The sequence below is a fragment of the Falco punctatus genome (assembly GCF_963210335.1).
Source record: "Falco punctatus genome assembly, chromosome: 1".
NCBI classification, from domain to species: domain Eukaryota; kingdom Metazoa; phylum Chordata; class Aves; order Falconiformes; family Falconidae; genus Falco; species Falco punctatus.
The window spans coordinates 81,797,691-81,815,877 of record NC_137580.1 but is presented as its reverse complement, the minus strand read 5'-3'; the positions used below and the strand labels follow the sequence as shown (position 1 = coordinate 81,815,877).

Sequence of the window (18,187 nt, the reverse complement as noted above, 5' to 3'; positions counted from 1 at the left end):
AGTTTCCATGTTTTTTTGACACAAAACCCAAGAAATTGATTCATCGCTTTCACAGGACTTAACTATTGTTATGCCCTATGGGAGAGTACGAGCTGTTATTTCCCACAGATAAGCATTACTTAAACTAAACTGGACTTTCAGAAAAAGATTAAGTTGTGGAAGATGTTGCTCCCCCTCTTATTCCCCTATCCTACCACTTCTAAGAGTTAAATCTGTCTCCTGGCTAAAGAGGATAAAGAACAACAGATTGTGTGAGGTTTTGTTGTGCCTTGTGAAGAGCCAGAGACTGTTACCCATACGTTGCTCTCATTTTTTTTGCTGTTGCACAAATACCTTTTAGTATTCAGAATGACACACACTCTATACTGTCTCTCACTAAATATGGAAAAAAAATCAGTGCAGCCTTATTTAATAAAAGGCCTAAAACCTCAAAAATCTAATTTCCTGACATAGTTGTTGATATTCATAGAAGACACGTAGTAATGAAGCAGGTCATTCACCAGGCAGCATCACTACGTTCAGTAATACATACAAGGTTCTGCATTTGAAAGGCGGTGTGCGGTGGTAAAACGCGGGTCTGCCCGAGTCCTGCGGCAAAACAAGCCTGTCATTTTCAAATGCAAGTTCCTCTCTCTAAAAGAGGCACATTTTTTCAGCAAAAATTAAACTTATAAAGCACAGCTTGCATAATTCTCCAGAGATCTGTTAAAGAAAGATCAAAAGCAATGATGTCATCACATCGTACACTAAGGATGTGCATAAAATAACCCAAACCCCTGAAATAGCAATGGGTGTCAGAAAAAGATGGATTCAAGTGCTGAACAACAAACCTAAAAAAAAAAAAAAAAGCAAACACCATGCACACTACCTAAACTGGTGGCGTAAGCAACATGTTAAAATTACATTCCTTATTTTAAAAACCTCTTGAAGAACGGAATATATGTTTTAACATTGTAAGTAATCCTAAAGCTTTTAGTGCTCTGATTGAGCTCTCCAGTAGCTGAGGAGGCACCAAGCTCTTACAAATACCTTTACTGGGGTATTTAAGCAACTGGGTCATAGCTGTACACAATTTTGTGACAGGGTACATATAGGCACAAGCCAGCAGGCTGAGAACCACTGAATAAAATCCTGTATGCAGGAAAAAATCCGAAGCACTAAAAGCTCTTTGTATTTTTAGGCTAGGGGTTCAGTAAAGTAAAGCTAAGTATGGCTGCAGCTGCAGGACGAGAGTGGGAGTTGAAAAAGCAAAGAGGATAATGGCCATCTCTGAAATCTGATTAAAAAGGTTGCTTTGGAGAGTTCAGGCTGGCAGTGCGTATGGATTCAGCAAGTCTTAAGTACCAGTCTCTGCTATAAAGTGAACACAGGATTTCAGCTTCCATTCACCTGCCACAGTCAAGTTTTTTTACTTCCTTTTACAGAGAAGGGGAATAACACTGATTCAACAGGGATACAGACAGAGAAGTAAAAGCTTCCACAAAACACATGCAGAAGAGGAATCTGAACCACTCCCACATCTCAAGCAATATCTGAATCACTCTCAATGTCATTAACACCTTGGTTTTTTTGTTAAGACGCCTGATCTCATCTGCACTTCCACAGGAGTGCCTGTTCAGAGTATTACATACACCAGACTTCATGTGAAGCGGCATGAAAATTCAGGTGGTTTTGAATAAGCAAAACACTCTAAGCGTCTCTAAAGGGGTTACAGGGTAGATGAAGTGGTATTTGAAGTCTGTATTTTAATGTCAGCTGCTCTTCAAAGTGCAAGACCTTTGTAAGGGTTAAGCCCTTCTTAAATACTTCCACTGTTATTTCCTGGGCAACAGACAGAGTAGATTCAACAATATTAGACTACTGCTTCTATTAGGAGTACAACTCAAATAGTAGATTTTGAGATTCTAGTTTGGAAAGCTGTAGCTTAACTTGAGAATGCACTTGGCCCAAAAGTTGTCACTACACTGAGTAGCTATGTAATCAGTCCCTCAAAACACAAACCAGCGGTACTTACAAGATGTTCTCCATCTCCATTTTTTACTGCTGTCTCTGTAAGAAGTTTAACAGTTTAGCTGCTGTAGACCATACTAACAGAAACAATGCTGCTTCATTAAAGAGATTAACTTAAGAGAGTAAGACACTATATCCTATATGGTTTCTATTAAAGCTTTGTTTTTAAAAAACATATGAAAGGTATAATACACGCATCAAACCAAACCACATTTATTTCATCAGTCACAAGTGCAAATATAGCAACAAGTCAGTTCAGCAAATTACAACACACAGACAAGAATGTAATGTAAATGCTAAGTACACTGACAGACCAACTTCAAAAGAGCAGCAAAAAACAGTTTCTTCAATTAAAAACTTCTATTCTTTTTACCCTGTAATCTAAAATAACGTAATAAATCTAGATCAGGAATGTCTCTGCTAACTCGTGTTTAGCCAGGTATTCAGTTATTAACAGTTCGCATTATCCAGTGTGCAAAAGGCCAGTCCAAGCTCCCCATTAACAGATGTTTTGGTTTTAAGCAACTTTTATCCAGTATTTAAATAATACAGTTCTTATACTAGTTAATATGTTCTGCTATTTGAAATTACAAATTTAAGAATATATATTTAAAAAAAACTAAGTCAAATTTCAGTGTACATATACAATTCCACCTGGATCCAAAGTGGGCAACATTAAAGATAAAACTGAATATTACTTCCACACACCGCCCCCCCCAAAGAAAAAAGGATAGACGCAAGTCATCTCATTTTTTTTGCATCATCTTTAAATCTGTAGTTAAAATATATGCAGTGCTTATGTATAAAATAGAAAGCATTCCCATTAGGAAGATGCTGCAGTGTAATTAGCTGTTTTTGCCTACCACTTAGTAGCCAAGGAACAAGATTTATGCTTAACACCCAATCCCTATTTTGCTTTACAGAAAAGCAAAAGTTGACTACCAGTATTAGCATCAGAATTTTTACACTGGAAATCTAGTTAACCTTCTTCTTTGTTATGAGTTGTTGCTTCTTCTCTTTTTCTTTATAGGCAATGAATTGAGAGTCTGTACCAAAGATTCTATCCCACCACGTGAAAGTTGAAGCATAATTGCCGATAAAGTTCATGTGATGGAAATCATGAAAACGAGCCCCAGCATAGAAAGGCACCAAGTGAAGAGGGTTCAGTGGAACATCATAACCACTACAGGGGAGGAAAAAAAGATAAAAAGTAACTAGAGTGAGGACTTTTTCCAGACATAAAACACAAAATATAGGCCATAACTTGTCATTTTTATATAAAATGAAAAGATCTTTTGGTATTATAAGACCCTGCAGTAATCACTGAAATACTGGCATAATATGAAAAACAAGACCCCTCCTATCCTAGCCAAATACTTCTGTAAACTATCCCCACAACAGCTTTGGTACTCGCTGGCCTTTTCAGCTCAGTGTACTTGGCAATACAAAAACATTCAAGAAAGTCACCAATAAATAAATAAATAAATAAACAAACTCACAGTGGGTGACTTCCTGCTGGCTTAGCACCTTTTCCTGACTCAGTGTGACATTAGGCAGGAGGAACAGTAACACTATCTTTTTGTGACAAGCTACGAACCTCAGCTCCTCCTCAAACAGCATCTCAGATCAACTACAACTGTAATATTTCTAGTCTTATTTTCAGCTTATTGCAAGTTCTTCAAATTTTTGAAATATACGATTAAAATAATATTAAAAGCACTTGGTTTAGAGGGATTTCAACTTTTTTGCTTAGTAGTACTGGAAGGCATCTTACCACCACCTAGTGGGGCAAGTGCAAGGTGGCTTGTTACAAACACCTCACGTAATTGTCAAAGGAGATTTGTATTGCATCAATTACTTCATGGTATGTCACAACATACACTTCTCAGTCTACAAGCAACATATAACGAAACCCGCAATGATTTGTACAATGAGTTCATTAGTAGCTCACATTCCACTAAAACACTTGACACAGCTTACAAGAAGACACCATATGCTTCCTAACATATCTACAAGATGTAAGGCCAAGTGTTAATACTGGCATTTTAAAAATGAACTCCTACTGCCCTCTTCCTCTTGAACATAGGAAGAAAAGCTCATTCATTCACAGATGGACCCAACCAAACCTACTGGGACTTGCACTAGGATTGTGGAGCCAAATCTGAAAGAAGTCAGTTTTACTACAGAAACAGGAATACTTGTCCTTTGTATTTACAATTAACAAACAGACAAAAGCAATTTATGTAGTTGTTTTAAAGACAGACAGTGGTTGTAGAGCCTAAAGTTTCTCTTGTCCAGCAAAACTGTCTGACAAAGTACTAAATGGAAAAAAAAACTCTTAGCTGGAATATCACTTTTTGTAATTGATTTTTGGTGTTCTAACATGCGTAAGATCACTCGTACACCAAATATCCTAATTTGTACAGCCAGACATCCTAATCAGGCATCTAGCTTCTGAAACCCTCCTTGTCATGCTCTAGCTGATAGCCTACACTCTTTTAATCAGCAAGATTTGCTACTAACACTACCTCAAAAGAGAAAACTGGTAACTGTTCAGTCATGTTGTTCTTTGTAAGACAGGTAAAAGCATTTCAGTGCAAAATAAACAATAAATCTCAATGACAGAGACAGGTAAGTTGGAGACAGACTTAGGGAGAAGAGAAGGCAATGAGGATTTCACCTGTGTACGTCAATGGTTTCCATCAAGCGACATATCACCCATGCCCACAGAAGAATCACATGGTTACAGAAAACAACAATCCCAATAAAAAAGCCAGTTCCAAGGATAAGTGTTTCCAGAGGATGTGCATATTCTGCTTGCATTCCAAATGGAGACTATAAAGAGGTAACAGACAGGAAAACAGTCACCATTTTTGATTTTATATACCCCCAAATCAGAATCACCATCTTGCAGTACTCTCCCGTTCCCATCACCCCACAAGACTACAACAGGACAAACTGAATGATGTTGTGGGCAAAGGAAATGGTACAATTGAGCAAAGGCCTTAACACGGGTGTTCAGCTCCTCGTCGGGAAAACAGTATTCCAAAGACATAAGGATTATCATCCCATTAGTGATTCCAAACACTTCACTACTAGTTGAAACCTTTTGTTTAGGCTTACCCTTACCCCAGGCCAAAGTGTTATTTCAGGAATATTAAAGCATTTGGCAAGCTCCTATCAGCTTTGCTATGCATCTAGTCTTGGAAGCAGAAGAAAGAAGGAAGCCAAAATATTTTCAGAATCGGGATTGACTTAGTTTATTTTTAAAATAAAAAATAAAAAAATCCCTCAACTTTGATGATTTTTTAAAATAAATTTGTACCCTTCAAATGTTTGAGACAGAAATAAAACATTTTCTTTCCTTTACATATGTGTGTGTATATACACACACAGCCCCCAGTCATTCCTACATTTGGTTTACCAAAAAAAACATTCTACTGAGAGTTTTCAGAAGTAGAACACCATACAAAGAACAATTTAAAAATTTTTGATCTAATGCTGAAGGTTTGGTTATCGGAAGAAAAATAAAGTCCACTTTGGCTTATGGACTTTTACCATCAGGGAGAGTTTTTAGTGAAACTGCCATTAGTCTACAGATGACTCCCGTATGAACTACTAACCACTCTCAAGAGTAACGGGCAGAAGCTGCTCCTGTCAGAAACCTGAAGGGCTGCCAGGAGCAAGAGGAAAACAGTATCTGCTGCTGCAGATGTACATAAATATGAACGCATCAATCAATACCAAGCCTCTCTGCTACTGGCAGTCTGTATAAACCACCCCTAACCCAGCAGCTTGCAGCTGACCTTAGGCACAGTACAAGTTACACACTGAAACACAACACACACACAGTAGCATTAACACTTCTGTGACCCAAAGCCAGTGCCATCTAAACACGGCGATACTACCAGGTGTAGGCACTGCTGCACCCTACCTTACTCAGACAGTGCCACCTCCAGCCAAGCACAGCTCATTACTTTGTGCTTAGTGTCAGCTCCAACGCTGATACACACAGAGCCACCCAATGTATCTCCATGCTGCACTGTGCTCTCCATGCAGATTCACACAACTGGCTATACTGCTTCCACGAGGCCCATTCCCAAAGCTACAATCCTTCCCCGAATCAAGTATGCTGCACACATGATGCACACACCCAGGCTGTGCAGGTTCATGTTCTGGGGATTAGTATGCCCTAAACAACACCCTAAATGGTGGAGAACTGACGAACAATCAAAACCAGAAATCTATCATTTCCCCTCCCCTAACAATGAGACCTATATATACACTTCTAAAAGCCTGCTGCACCTAGCTCAACAGATATGATCAAACTTTAGCAAGAGTGCACTCTTTCATTTCCATTAAATGAAATAAAATTACAGGAGGTGTTTTCAGAAACAAAATGGATGCCTGTTCCTGACAAAGAGCTCAAGAAAAGACTTCTATCACAGTATTAGAGGGATACAAAATTCTTAAGTCTTTCAAATAAGATGTTTAAACAAGTTGTATGAAACCTTATATACTAAAAACTATTAAAAAATATCAAGGAATACATACAACAAACTCATGGTGAACCTTATGGATATACTTGTATATTCTCTTGTGATGCAGCAATCTATGCAGGAAATAGTGCCAGGCATCCTCAATCACTGCACATCCAAAACACTGGGCAACCAGAACATACCTTTAAAAAGCAGAAGAGCTATTAGTTATAGAATATAATATATACATATATATAATATACACACAATCTTGATGGAGAAAACAGTTATCTACCAGTAAGGGTAGGAAATGTTCTGCCTATTACTGACTGAATAACAGTGCATTATTAACACTGTCTTTTTAACATACTAAAAATGTTAATGACCATGTACATGGACTACTGGGCTTATCAGCTCATGTGTTGATATGCTGAAGGGAGTCAGCACGCAGTATAGCAAGCTGTCCTTCCAATGTTACACATGCAGTCTGTAAGGAACACCCATAGACTGTGTATGGCCTAGATATAAAAATACAGAGCTACGTCAGCTGTCTAAACTAAACAGAAAATAGCATTCCAAGAAAGATGACCTTCTTTTGCAAAGAACCACTATCGAGGCAGGGGTGGGGTGGGGGAGGCGGCAGCATTTATAATTAATTCAGCTTTGTTTAAAAGTGTATCAGTTTAGTGCATAAGGAGGAAAATGTCAAGCAGGTGGTACATTGTCTCCTTTGAAGGACACACTGCTGCTATGATATAAAACAAGGGAGGGGGAAGAAACACTTAGGAGGAATTAAAAAAAATTTGCATAAAACCCCCCAGAAATCCAGTATTAAACCCATGCCATCATGAAGCTTGCTTCGCTTCCATAAACTCCCTCCTAATCTCCCTTCTGAGTATCAGATCCATTTGGGGCCATTTAAAGAACTCTTGTAAGTTTTAATCAGCTCTTCTAGCAATTAACCATCAACAGAAGCAAGACTAACAAATACAGCTCACATCTCCAAAAAATTATTGTGTATTAGAATTGACGATGCTATTTGTTAAATATTCTGCCTTCAACTGTATGTAACTCAGCATCAACACGTAAGAAAAATCTACCTACCATCTAGGCATCTCTTCCCACTCATACGGGATGTTAAAGTACTCTGTGAAGTAATAGGTGCCACAAATCAGAGGAAGCTGAATGAAAAAGTGATTGAAGAGCAGCGTTTTGAAACACTTCCACTGTTTTTCCCATGTTTCTGGTTTATCCTAAGAAGCAGCAAAAAGAATCAGTTGTATTACGTATTTCTATTGCACATAACCATAGTGCTGCAAAAACTACTTTAGAGGCAGTTCCATTTCACCTTGGAAGACAGATAGCAGGTCTTCCAATAATAAAAATTAACTCAGGCAGTACAAATTACATGGGATTGGATTCAGCTTTTTCAAAACCTCATTTTTCTAAGCTAGCTTTTTATAAAATATGAAGTAAGCCTCTCAACAGAAGTTGTCTTTGCCAGTCGCCCCAAACTATTCTTTTTATCAGTTAGCAGGAGCACTTTATTTTCAACAGCTGAATGCAAATCTAAGTTCGCTTTTCTTCTTTACACCACAGAATGTATTTCTACAGCTAGAATAATACAAAGATGCTGAAGATACAAGCCTATGAAGAAGTAAGTTACCTTGATAACATCTAGTTTTTGCAGGGAGACATTTCACTAATTACTATAATAATTTAGGAGCTGGCATTATTAATTTCCAATTCAAATTACAATGAACTGGAGGAAAATTACCATCCTTAAATACAGATTGTGACTTTACTATCAATTAGGAGCACACAGTCCATCCCAGGCTTCTCCATCGTTAAAAAACTTCAAAATCCTTTCAAGACAGTGCACGTAGAGGTTCTCTGAAAGAGATGCTTACTATTTAAATAAGCACACTGCTTAATTATTTTGTAATATCAAGACACACCTCTACTACCAGATGCTATTACACCTTCCCCTGCTGACACATAAACTATATAGATAACTTTGCTAACATAAAGATTGACATACACTTTTCTCTTTATACCACCACGGTGGAAAGGACACCCTCCCTCAGAAAAAACTCCCTTCCTTCCTCAAAATTCACTTCTCTTGCTCTCCTCACACACATTGGAATTTTTTTCTGTCAATTCCAGGACGTCCAAGTGATAGACGAAATGGAGTCATACAAATTGGAAACTAGGATACTGCAGTTATACATTCTACTTCACGCATCTATACAGACAAATCAGTAAGCTTGTAGTTCACAACTCTGTCTTACCTGCTGAATTTTATATTTCTGCATGTATGGTATAAATTGGAAGACAAATCCAGGTACACAGAGTAAGAAGTACGAAACTTCATGAACTATAAGTGATCCCCAAGTTGCAATCTGGAACTTTGTATAGTTATCCAGCATGTAATTCCAGGCATTTTTAAATGGTTGCTGCAGAGGATTGTCAGGCAAAAAGGAGTCTATATATTCCACCGCCAGATAAGCAGAATTCAAGATATTAACACTGTCGTTCACTGCCATCGTTCAAACATAAACCATCACAATTATAGTTCTGGTACAGTTGTCTGTAAGTAACCTGCAAATTTTGAGAAAAAAATAATAAACAGCAGTTCACCTTCAGGAAAAAAAACCCCACGCTACCTATCTTAGCTGTCACCTAGTTTTAAAGTAAAGGGAAAAGAAAAGCAGATTCTCTTTCTACAGAACAGTCTAAAAGAACAAAACTTAAGATTGGTTTGAGAGGCAAACCAATTTGAGAGGCAATCAGCTCTCAGGTTTTGAGATTAGGAGCAAAGGGATAAAAAAAAATATTAATTATTACCCAATTTCATTTCAAGCTTTTTGCAAGATAATTGTATTCTGTACTAAAAGATCACAGAGAGGTTCAAGTCAGATCTAAATATTAAATCAACCCCAATCTCTGGATTATCCAGCCTCATTCTTCTCATAGCTGTGAGCCAGAATCCACGCAAACTACAACACGGCAGACTGCCTGTATAGACTGCAGCTGGCTCGAGGCAATCCACCTCTCTGTAAGCAATAGAGTTTTTGTCACAGTTTGCAAAAGCACAGGGGCAGTGCTCCTGCAGGCACCCCAAACTTCTGCCGCTTCCACAGAGTAGAATGAGTGTTGGTTTGGGTTGGAAGGGAAAGGTCATCTAGTCCAAGCCCCTTGGGCTAGGCAGGGGCATTTTTCACCAGATCAGGCAGGTGAAAGCCCCATCCAACCTTACCTTGAATACCTCCAAATGATGGGGCATACACTGCTTCCCTCGGCAACCTGTTCCAGTGTCTCACCACTTTCAGAGTAAATAACACTGTCCTTATGCCCATATACCCAATCCAGACCTACTCTTTTTAGTCTAAAACCGCTGCCCCTCGTGTTGCTGCTAGAGGCCTTCACAAAAAGTCTTTCTCCATCGTCCTTGTAAGGCCCCTTTACTTACCGAAAGGCCGCAGCGAGGTGTTCCCTGAGGCTTCCCTTCCCCTGGCAGCCCGGCCCCAGCCCAGCCCCCCCGCAGGCGCTGCCCGGCCGCCCCGCGCCCCTCTGACCGCCCCGCGCCGCCCCTGCGGGTCACGGGCCCCCGGCCGCCGCCCCCGGGCCGGGCCCAGCACAAACCCCGCACCGAGCGCGGTATCTGGCACCAGTTGGCGTGTTTCCCTCTTGGCAACGGCACCACGACGCTATCGCTCCCATTAAAGCACGAACACCACGACGGACACCGTGTTGAGGGGAACGCGCGGCAGCAGCCGCCCAGCGGGGCTCCAGCCCGAGCTCCCGACGGGCGGGCACACGCGGCTACTCACCCTCCGGGAACGCCGCCGGCTCGCCGAGGGACCAGGCTACTCCGGGGTCCCAGACCGTCCGCGGCCCCTGCGAGGAAGAGGAGAGACCCTGGCACACGCCACCCGCGCTCGGGGCGACGGCGGCGGCGGGGGAATGCCCAGGGCAGACACCCGGCCGGCGGCACCCGCGCACGGCCGGCCCTCCCCGCGGAGCAGCCGCACAGCCGGACGGGCGCCCGCACCCCAGCAACGGCACCCCCGGGTCAGGCCGCGACAGCCAGCCCGCCCGCCCTCGGCTTCCCCTGGCGGGGCGCCCCCTCACCTGGGTGACGGCAGCAGCGGCGGCAGCAGCACCGACCACACCCGCGCCCGCCACAGGAATAACACCCGCCGGCGCCGGCACCGCCGCCTCTTCAAGAGCGCCCTCCCATTGGCCGCTCGGCAACACCCGGCGCGGCGCCCATTGGCTGGCTGGCGGCAGCGGCGGAGAGTCAGGCGTGAGGAGGGCCGGCACGGCGCTGCGGCTCCCGCGCACCCATTGGCTGAAGGGGTGGAGTGAGGATAGTGCGACCCCGGCCCGCGGCCAATGAGGCGGGAGGGACGCGGGCTGACGTCGGAGACGTGATGAGGCGGAGACCGATACCTGAGGTGGGCGCGGCCTTTCAGCCGCCCCGGGGCCGCCGGTGGTGCCGCCCCTGCGCTCGCCTCTGCTCTTCGCACGGCCGGCCCGGGCGGGACCGGCGGCAGAAACCGCCGAGAAAGCCAGCCTGGCGGCAGGCAGGCAGAGCGCGGGCCGCGGGTGCGAGGGAGACGATCGTTCCGAGGGAAGCCGCCGCCGCAGCTCGTTCCCGCCGCTTGAAGCGGGCCGTGCCCCACGGCCACCACCCTCTCGCTCTCCGGGGGGCGGCTCGGCCGGTGGGCGCGCAGCCGCGACCGGTGGCGACCGTGCAGGGCACAGGGGCTTGCGTACGAGAACTGACATAACCGCCCACAGCATAAATAAATGACTGGAACACAAGGTATGGCAGGGTGGCAACGGGACAGAACCGTACGCACCGAGTTTGGTATCCTGCCGGGGAAACTCTACAAATACAAATGCACAGCCTCAGTGAAAAGTTCCTGCTGAAGCCCGCTACCACAACGTGTCACACCCCGGCACCCACAGTGAAACGCCATCATCGATGTAAATGCAGCCTCTGCCAAAACCCTGCGCCACGCCGCCCCGTGAGCTTCGCTGGAACTTGGAGGTGGCCACTACCTTCACTCACTGAAGACCAAAGCTTTCCACAACAGACCTGCTGCAAATGAGAGATATTTACATGATCGGTTCCTAAACCTCAGAAGTTCTTTTCAATATGCTTGCATTCAGGTCTTTAGAACACCAACCCCACCCCCACCCCCAAATCTCTTCACCAATGTACAATTGTTTGATTTGAGACTTGCATTCAGAAACACATGTTTTAAGCCATCTGTTGGCATTAGGAAACAATATACAAACTTTTATTTGAAGAAAATGTCTCAAATATGACAATAACTTTGGTCATGTTAGAAAGGAGGCCGTCCAAGAACGAATAAAAATGAGCTGCTTTAGAAGCATGGCCACATACAGTATATTCAGGTATTAGCTAACAGAAGCTAAGGTTACACACATAAATAGGACTTAGTACCATGCAAGTTCAATGCAATTTCATACATTATAAATTTTCAGTTATTTTCATGCCAAATCACCTTTTGGATAAAAAGGTAAGTAACATCTAAATGTGACCAAAATTGAACACAAAAAAAAAAATCATAAGTACAGGCAACATTTTTATTAAAAAGATTTTGAAATTACACCTGTTCGAGAAGTGTTATACCATCTCTGATCTCCTTCAATGGGAATTAGTAGTGTTAAGCATTGTTACATATCAAAAAATACAACTCTGTTTTACAACATAGTACTGACATATTCAAAGTACTTTGCCAAATTATAAATAGTAAAATCAGGTTTTGAAGAATTTCAATAGAAAGCAACTTAGGCTCACACAAACATATGCACATAGTATAGTCATGTAACAAAAGTTTTATAAAAGGAAACAGATTTACCCCATGCCAGCTTGAATTACTGAGGTGGGATTCAATACCTACTATGAAGACTGACGGTTCATTTCTTTAAATATATTTATTAGACTCTGGAAAAAATAAGACAAAAATTTACTTTCACCAGAATACACACCATTCTTCACTGACAATCCGTTTCTCAGTCATGACTGACAGAAGCCGGTCCTTACAAAAGTGGGTTGTTGGTTGTTTTTTTTTTTTTTAAGACCTTGCTAAAAAAAAAAAAAAGGTCCACTTGACTTTAAAAATTCAATCAGCTTCTGCTCAACTGCAGAATAATCCTACGCATTGCTTCTACCTAGAGTAATCTTCATCATCTGTCATCTGCAATTGTAGACAGTCACATCTTCCACTGTGACTCAAGGTGCAGCTACAAGTAGAGAAGTGCTTAAGATACTCAGTCACTTCAAATACACTTGTTGAAGACTGCTTCTAGTGCATAATCAAGTTGAAAATCCCTTCACTGATCATAATGGTTTGTCGATAACTGTAACACCTAAAGTGAGAAAGGAGAGGCATAAAACTTTAGGTAGTATAAAAAAAATAAAGAATATGAAATAAGGTTTTAATATAATACCTTGCAACTAGCATAATGTCAAAAAAATGTGCATCAGAAACCATTAAAAAAAAAAAAAAAAATCAGTGTTTGTATCTTCCCTAATTTCTCTGACAGTTTTCTAAATCAGTGCAGTTTTCGAAAGTTTCACTTGAAAAAATTTTCCATTACTCATGTATAATTTTGTTATCAGTGAAATACATCCGTAACATTCACTTAACTCATTTGAGAAACTGCAATTATTGAAGTAAAAGATTCCTTAATCAGCTCTTGTTTTCTAAATATCAAATCCTAAAGAACTTAAGAATTGGACCCCGTAGATTGAGACACAGATCCCATTTTCATAAAAGGACTGGTCATACCCGAGTCATCTTTCTGACTCACCACTTACGTGCTAAATCCCTCAAGTACAGTTTAATACCATTTTTTTCCTTGTAGCAAGTAACAGTTTGAAGACACCACTCAAAACCTATCACCAGATTCTTCATACTCATTTTAGTATCTTAGGTTTTACCTTAGATAGGTCTTTGGATGCTTTGTCAAATTTCTTAACCTAGCTGTTATACTGTAAAAAGTCTGTTAAAAAATATCTATAGACATTACCTGCATAGCTCCTCCCCGTACTCATACAGGATGACACAACTGTCCATTTATCAGTTGTTGGATTATAATATTCCACTGTTGATAAATTACAGGAACCATCATCTCCTCCAACTACATACAAGAGACCATTTACAGCACAAACACCTAATAAAAGCACAGGAAACCAGTATGAAAATTAGCAGTTGGCCTGTTCACCCTGCAAAAGCATGGTTTCTATTCTGCAACATCATGAAAGCAGCAGAAGTCCAGGAACATGCCATTTACACCAAACAATACTGCTGCTGTTTTCAAGTAATTGCTGTTATACCTGCATTCCTTCGGCACATGTTCATGTCTGCAACCTGCTTCCATGTACTGGCAACGGGGTCAAACACTTCAACACTTTTTCTTACCAAAGGACCATCGTGACCACCTACTGCATACAATAAATTGTTTAACACACCAACACCTGTGAACATATGAAAATACTAAAAATTAACCAGAGAATGGTTTGACTGATACAAAGGAGAAACAACAAGTATTATGTCCATTAACACAAATCCTTCATCCAGTCAATGTTAGGAATGTTATTTCCAAAAACATTTGGGTCAGGACGCATTAAAGGAAACAGACAGTAACTACAGCAGACACTGATAACATGTCTTGTGTGCCTATCTACCACACTGCAGCATACAAAGACCAGAGCTGTTCTGCAACAGAAGATTTAGAAAATTCTAGGTGAAAAATGATGTGCGGGAGTAAGAGGACTATTGAAATCTAGGACTAATTAGAAGTGACAGTAAATGAGACAGCATGCTCAGCCAGCATAACGGAAATCTGACATGATGACAAAGCGTAAGTGAATTTTTAGAAAGTAAAAAAATGCGCAGTACAGAGGATGAAAGCTGAATGGATAGACATTATACAATAGGGATGTTTCCACTGAAGTGCTGGAATACCTTGTAAACCTATATATGAAACAAAATTAAAGAGTCAGCACCTTCCTCCTCCAGGATTCAGACACCAAACTTCCTTGAACCAAGCTTCAGTTACCCAAATACCCAAAAGGATATTAAAGGGACTCCTTAGATTTACAATAGAAGTTTATCAGTCTATAAGCTTGGAATGAAAGAATAAAGCTAGTCTGTATCTGCTTGCTGATTGGGCTGCACATACTGAAAAGATGATAATAGGAGAAACAGAAAAGAAGGCCTGTGCATTCCTCACTTTATAATCCACTGTTAGAACCCAAACATAATAGATTTCAGAAATGTAGGTTTTTTGCATTAAAAATTGTGAGCAATGGACTATAAAAACAACTGAAAAAACACTATGAAAGTATGCTGAGAAATCTTACTGATGTCACATTTAAGATCATGAAACTCAAAGCTGAGATACAGATTTGCAAGTATAGTTCTTAAAAGGTTCCATGGAAAGGGCACAGCTTAAATTTTTTAAAGGGAAACAGCAAATATAAATGCAAAAGATCAGTTAAGTCCTTCAGAGTAAAATAAAAAATAAAAAAGCTGGGTTAAAAAGAGAACCCCGAGACCTTAATAGCCAACTGAAATACCTTTGAAAACATATCACTAATGTTTATTTAAGAGCCATTCCTAAATGAGGACAGAAACTACTCCTGCTGAAATAACTACATTTTCTTAATAAAAAGACAAATTTTAATAATTAAAGGAAGAGGGGAAGGAAACACGGAAGAGTTAATTGTTACTGCAAATCTGAAAAAAAGCTTCTTAATAGGACACTTTTATAAGTCATGCTATCTAACACTTTATCAGTGACATTCACTACTAACATTTCCCCTTATCTTTGCCAGTTAATTTAATTCCTCTTTTATTGCTATTATTTCTAGCTATCATGTCATAGTATAGTTGACCGCTTTTATTTCTCCCGCTGTGATCACACCATTACACAGGATAATACAACATTCAGCTTCTGTAGAATTAAACACTACAGAGCTAGGAGGGCTAAAGTGTTTAGTTTAAATATGTGATGTGACACAAATGCCCCCCACACACCCCCCCAGGTTTTCAGTATAGTTACTGACCTTCCTATTCAGTGCGTAGTTTCCCCTCTGCCACATTGCCATTTTTTCTTTGATAGCTCCTTTTTTTTAATAACGTCCTCCGTTCTTCTTTGGTGCTTCATTTTCCCTTAATCCCACACCCAGTTTCCAAGTCCTACCTTATTTCTTGCTCCTTCCGTCTGTATCCTCTTGTTGCCGTCTTCCGAGTTCTCCTTTCTTTGTTAATTTTTCTTTCCTGCCCATTTTTCAGGACCCTGTCTTATATCTCTCATCCCTCCCAAATGGCCTCTATCTGGATCTGATGTTCCTCATCCCAGTATGTTGCAGGAAAGAGATCTGTCCCCGCACTGATCAACTGAGAAGCAGTTGGCACTAAAGAAGAGTAACTGAAGCTGCTTTTGAATGAAGCTGAAGCAGTAGGAACAGAAGAGACGGGCTTAAGTTCCTTCAGATGACCAGAGATCCAGAGGTTTAATACATGAATAAAATTATCTGTAGTTAGCACCTGGAACACCACCAGGACTGATTGCCAATTGAAACAGTTCTGGTGGTTTTAGGTATTTGGCCACTACAACCAAGCTCAATCAATAGTCATGATTTTCACATTACCATCCACTCCCCTACGCACAAATATAATTTTCCAGGTATTAACAGAGTGACACAGAAGAATGTTGATTATTTTAGTCAGTCACATGAATCTGAAATAACTGACTACATTTACTTTTCCTCCCCAATTTTTTTTTTTGTTTAATCAGAGGACAAGGTAAAAGGCAGCAGAGCGTTGAGTAAACACAGACAGTCCTGAGCTCTGGGACAAGGGGAGGGAAGAGGAGCAGAAAGATTCCAGTAATTAGTGTATCTAAGGCACTAATTTCAGAGTTATAGCAATAACTCAACATTAAAAAAAAATCCTGAAAATACCAATATCTAGTGTATAAATAGGCTACAAGCACAACGATAGTTTGCAAAACCAGAGTATTAAGAAAAGAACAAAACAAAACAAAAACCACTGAGATAAAATGGGTGCGCGGGCAAATTGCAAAATGAAGCTTTGTCACAATCCACCAACACTATTTGTCTTCATAGTGATACCTGTAATTTGCCCATTTTATATAAATATTTTACTCAAAACTTGCCAGTATCAGACAGGAGTATTAAACAGTACCTCTACTGCAACTCTGGCCGTTTTTTAATCCAGAATTTACTCCCAAGACACACAGACTTGAGTAACCAGAACTTTCACAAGACAACTATGTTTTCTGGAGATACAATTTATCATGTTGCCTTCAAACAGTTTTAGTTTAGAAACACAATTAAAACATTACCTTTAGCAATAACAGACTTACCAACTTGCTGATTTTGTAAAGGTATAATGAAAGTATCACAAACTAAGTTATCTTAATTCTAGTAACGATTGTAATACTTCTGTATATTTCTTTTGAAAAATTTTGGTCTTAATTTAGACATCATGATACAGATTAAACACTGTTCAGCATTAATAAAGAATAATGGAAGGCAAGATGAAAGTCGGGATAACTATTGAGCATCCTAGAGGTCCATCCAGTTTTATTTGTAGCAACAACTCTTCCAATTATGAAGCACATTATTGCAATCACCAGTAGATACTTGAAGGGTGTTACTAAAAAGCACCACTGAGTACTTGGCAAAAAAGTGACTTGAGTAACTATTAAAAAAATAAATGTAGAAAAATAATGCCATGCAATTTGACTTGAAAAAGTCCATGGTAACACATCTAGAGAAATAAAACAACTTCTGCGAGTTGAAAAAACCTGAAATACCAAAAGACAAATAGAGGACAGTGAACAGTAAATGAGATTTGAGTCCATAATATAAATAGATAATGAAAATGCTAAAGTCAATTTGGAACTGTGGAAACATCATTTCTTTAAACAAAAGCAGAATACCACAGGGACTTTTGAAGAGAAATACACATACTGAGAATTGTAAGAAGGGAAAAAAGAAATCCACAAAAAAAAAAAAAAAAGGGGGATTTTTAAGATTATAAGGAAATAAATGGATATACCTTGACTAACCGATAAGGAAGGATAACATGTAGTAGCCTATACATATCCAAAGGATGTAAACACCAGGTGATGAGAAGAATTACTGAAGATGAAACAAAGGGTACATAAGTGGAAGTAATACGATGAAACCAGTAATACAAACTTAAGAATGAACAAGGACAAAATTTCCCGCAGTGAATCAGAATGCAGAACAAGTCCTCCAAAGAGGCAGAAATCTAGTCACAATTCAGTTATCCTGAAAAAACTATTAGAAAAAATCAGCCCTACACTGGCAAAGAGACATCTTTGAAGAAATATATTTTAATCCTGGCCACATAGATTTTGCTACCTTGTTATTTAGATGATATTAAATTGACTGTCACAATCCATGCGTATTAGTCTATATGCTAAAAACATCAGAAGTTATGGGAAAAGGAGGAATACAAAAAGCAAGGAAAGATATTTACTATTAATAGACAATCTTACTCTGTAGGACAGTTTTGTATTTATAACCTGCAACATATCAACCATCTAAGACTAACATGTTGCAATGGACACAGACTTCAGCTTACCTTTTATATTTT

General features: G+C 40.2%; 2 protein-coding genes across 7 annotated transcripts in view; both read right to left on the bottom strand.

Annotated features, from left to right (window-relative positions):
* Positions 1–2,207: 2,207 nt before the first annotated feature.
* Positions 2,208–11,961, bottom strand: MSMO1 (methylsterol monooxygenase 1). Of its 2 annotated transcripts, XM_080371209.1 has the most exons (7): positions 10,623–10,722; positions 10,322–10,388; positions 8,780–9,089; positions 7,593–7,741; positions 6,565–6,691; positions 4,691–4,845; positions 2,208–3,193 (listed from the first exon to the last, which is right to left on the bottom strand). In XM_080371209.1, the coding sequence occupies exons 3-7, from the start codon at positions 9,032–9,034 to the stop codon at positions 2,986–2,988; spliced, it is 894 nt and encodes a 297-aa protein (XP_080227335.1). In that variant the 5' UTR covers positions 9,035–9,089; positions 10,322–10,388; positions 10,623–10,722; the 3' UTR covers positions 2,208–2,985. The 2 variants fall into 2 exon arrangements, with proteins under 2 accessions (XP_080227335.1, XP_080227336.1); XM_080371210.1 differs by lacking the exons at positions 2,208–3,193; positions 4,691–4,845; positions 6,565–6,691; positions 7,593–7,741 and having other exon boundaries at positions 9,036–9,089; positions 10,632–11,961.
* A 135-nt stretch (positions 11,962–12,096) lies between these two features.
* Positions 12,097–18,187, bottom strand: part of KLHL2 (kelch like family member 2) — a 63,904-nt gene continuing 57,813 nt past the window's right edge. For 4 of the 5 annotated variants that reach the window (XM_080371051.1, XM_080371049.1, XM_080371050.1 and 1 more), the window contains 3 exons: positions 13,867–14,007; positions 13,560–13,703; positions 12,097–12,896 (listed from right to left, as the gene is read on the bottom strand). In XM_080371051.1, the coding sequence (XP_080227177.1) occupies positions 12,868–12,896; positions 13,560–13,703; positions 13,867–14,007 (314 nt within the window). In that variant the 3' untranslated portion in view covers positions 12,097–12,867. Of the gene's footprint in view, positions 12,897–13,559; positions 13,704–13,866; positions 17,707–18,187 lie in introns of those variants that run through there. The other variant, XM_080371052.1, reaches the window with a different exon arrangement.

Coding starts and splice junctions, on each gene's coding strand:
- MSMO1 (XM_080371209.1), bottom strand. CDS start 9,034: ATGGCAGTGAACGACAGTGTTAATATCTTGAATTCTGCTTATCTGGCG. Junction 6,692..7,592: donor TGGGAAGAGATGCCTAGATG/GTAGGTAGATTT, acceptor TGCTTTTTAAAG/GTATGTTCTGGTTGCCCAGT. Junction 3,194..4,690: donor GAAACCATTGACGTACACAG/GTGAAATCCTCA, acceptor CCTCCCCTGTAG/TGGTTATGATGTTCCACTGA.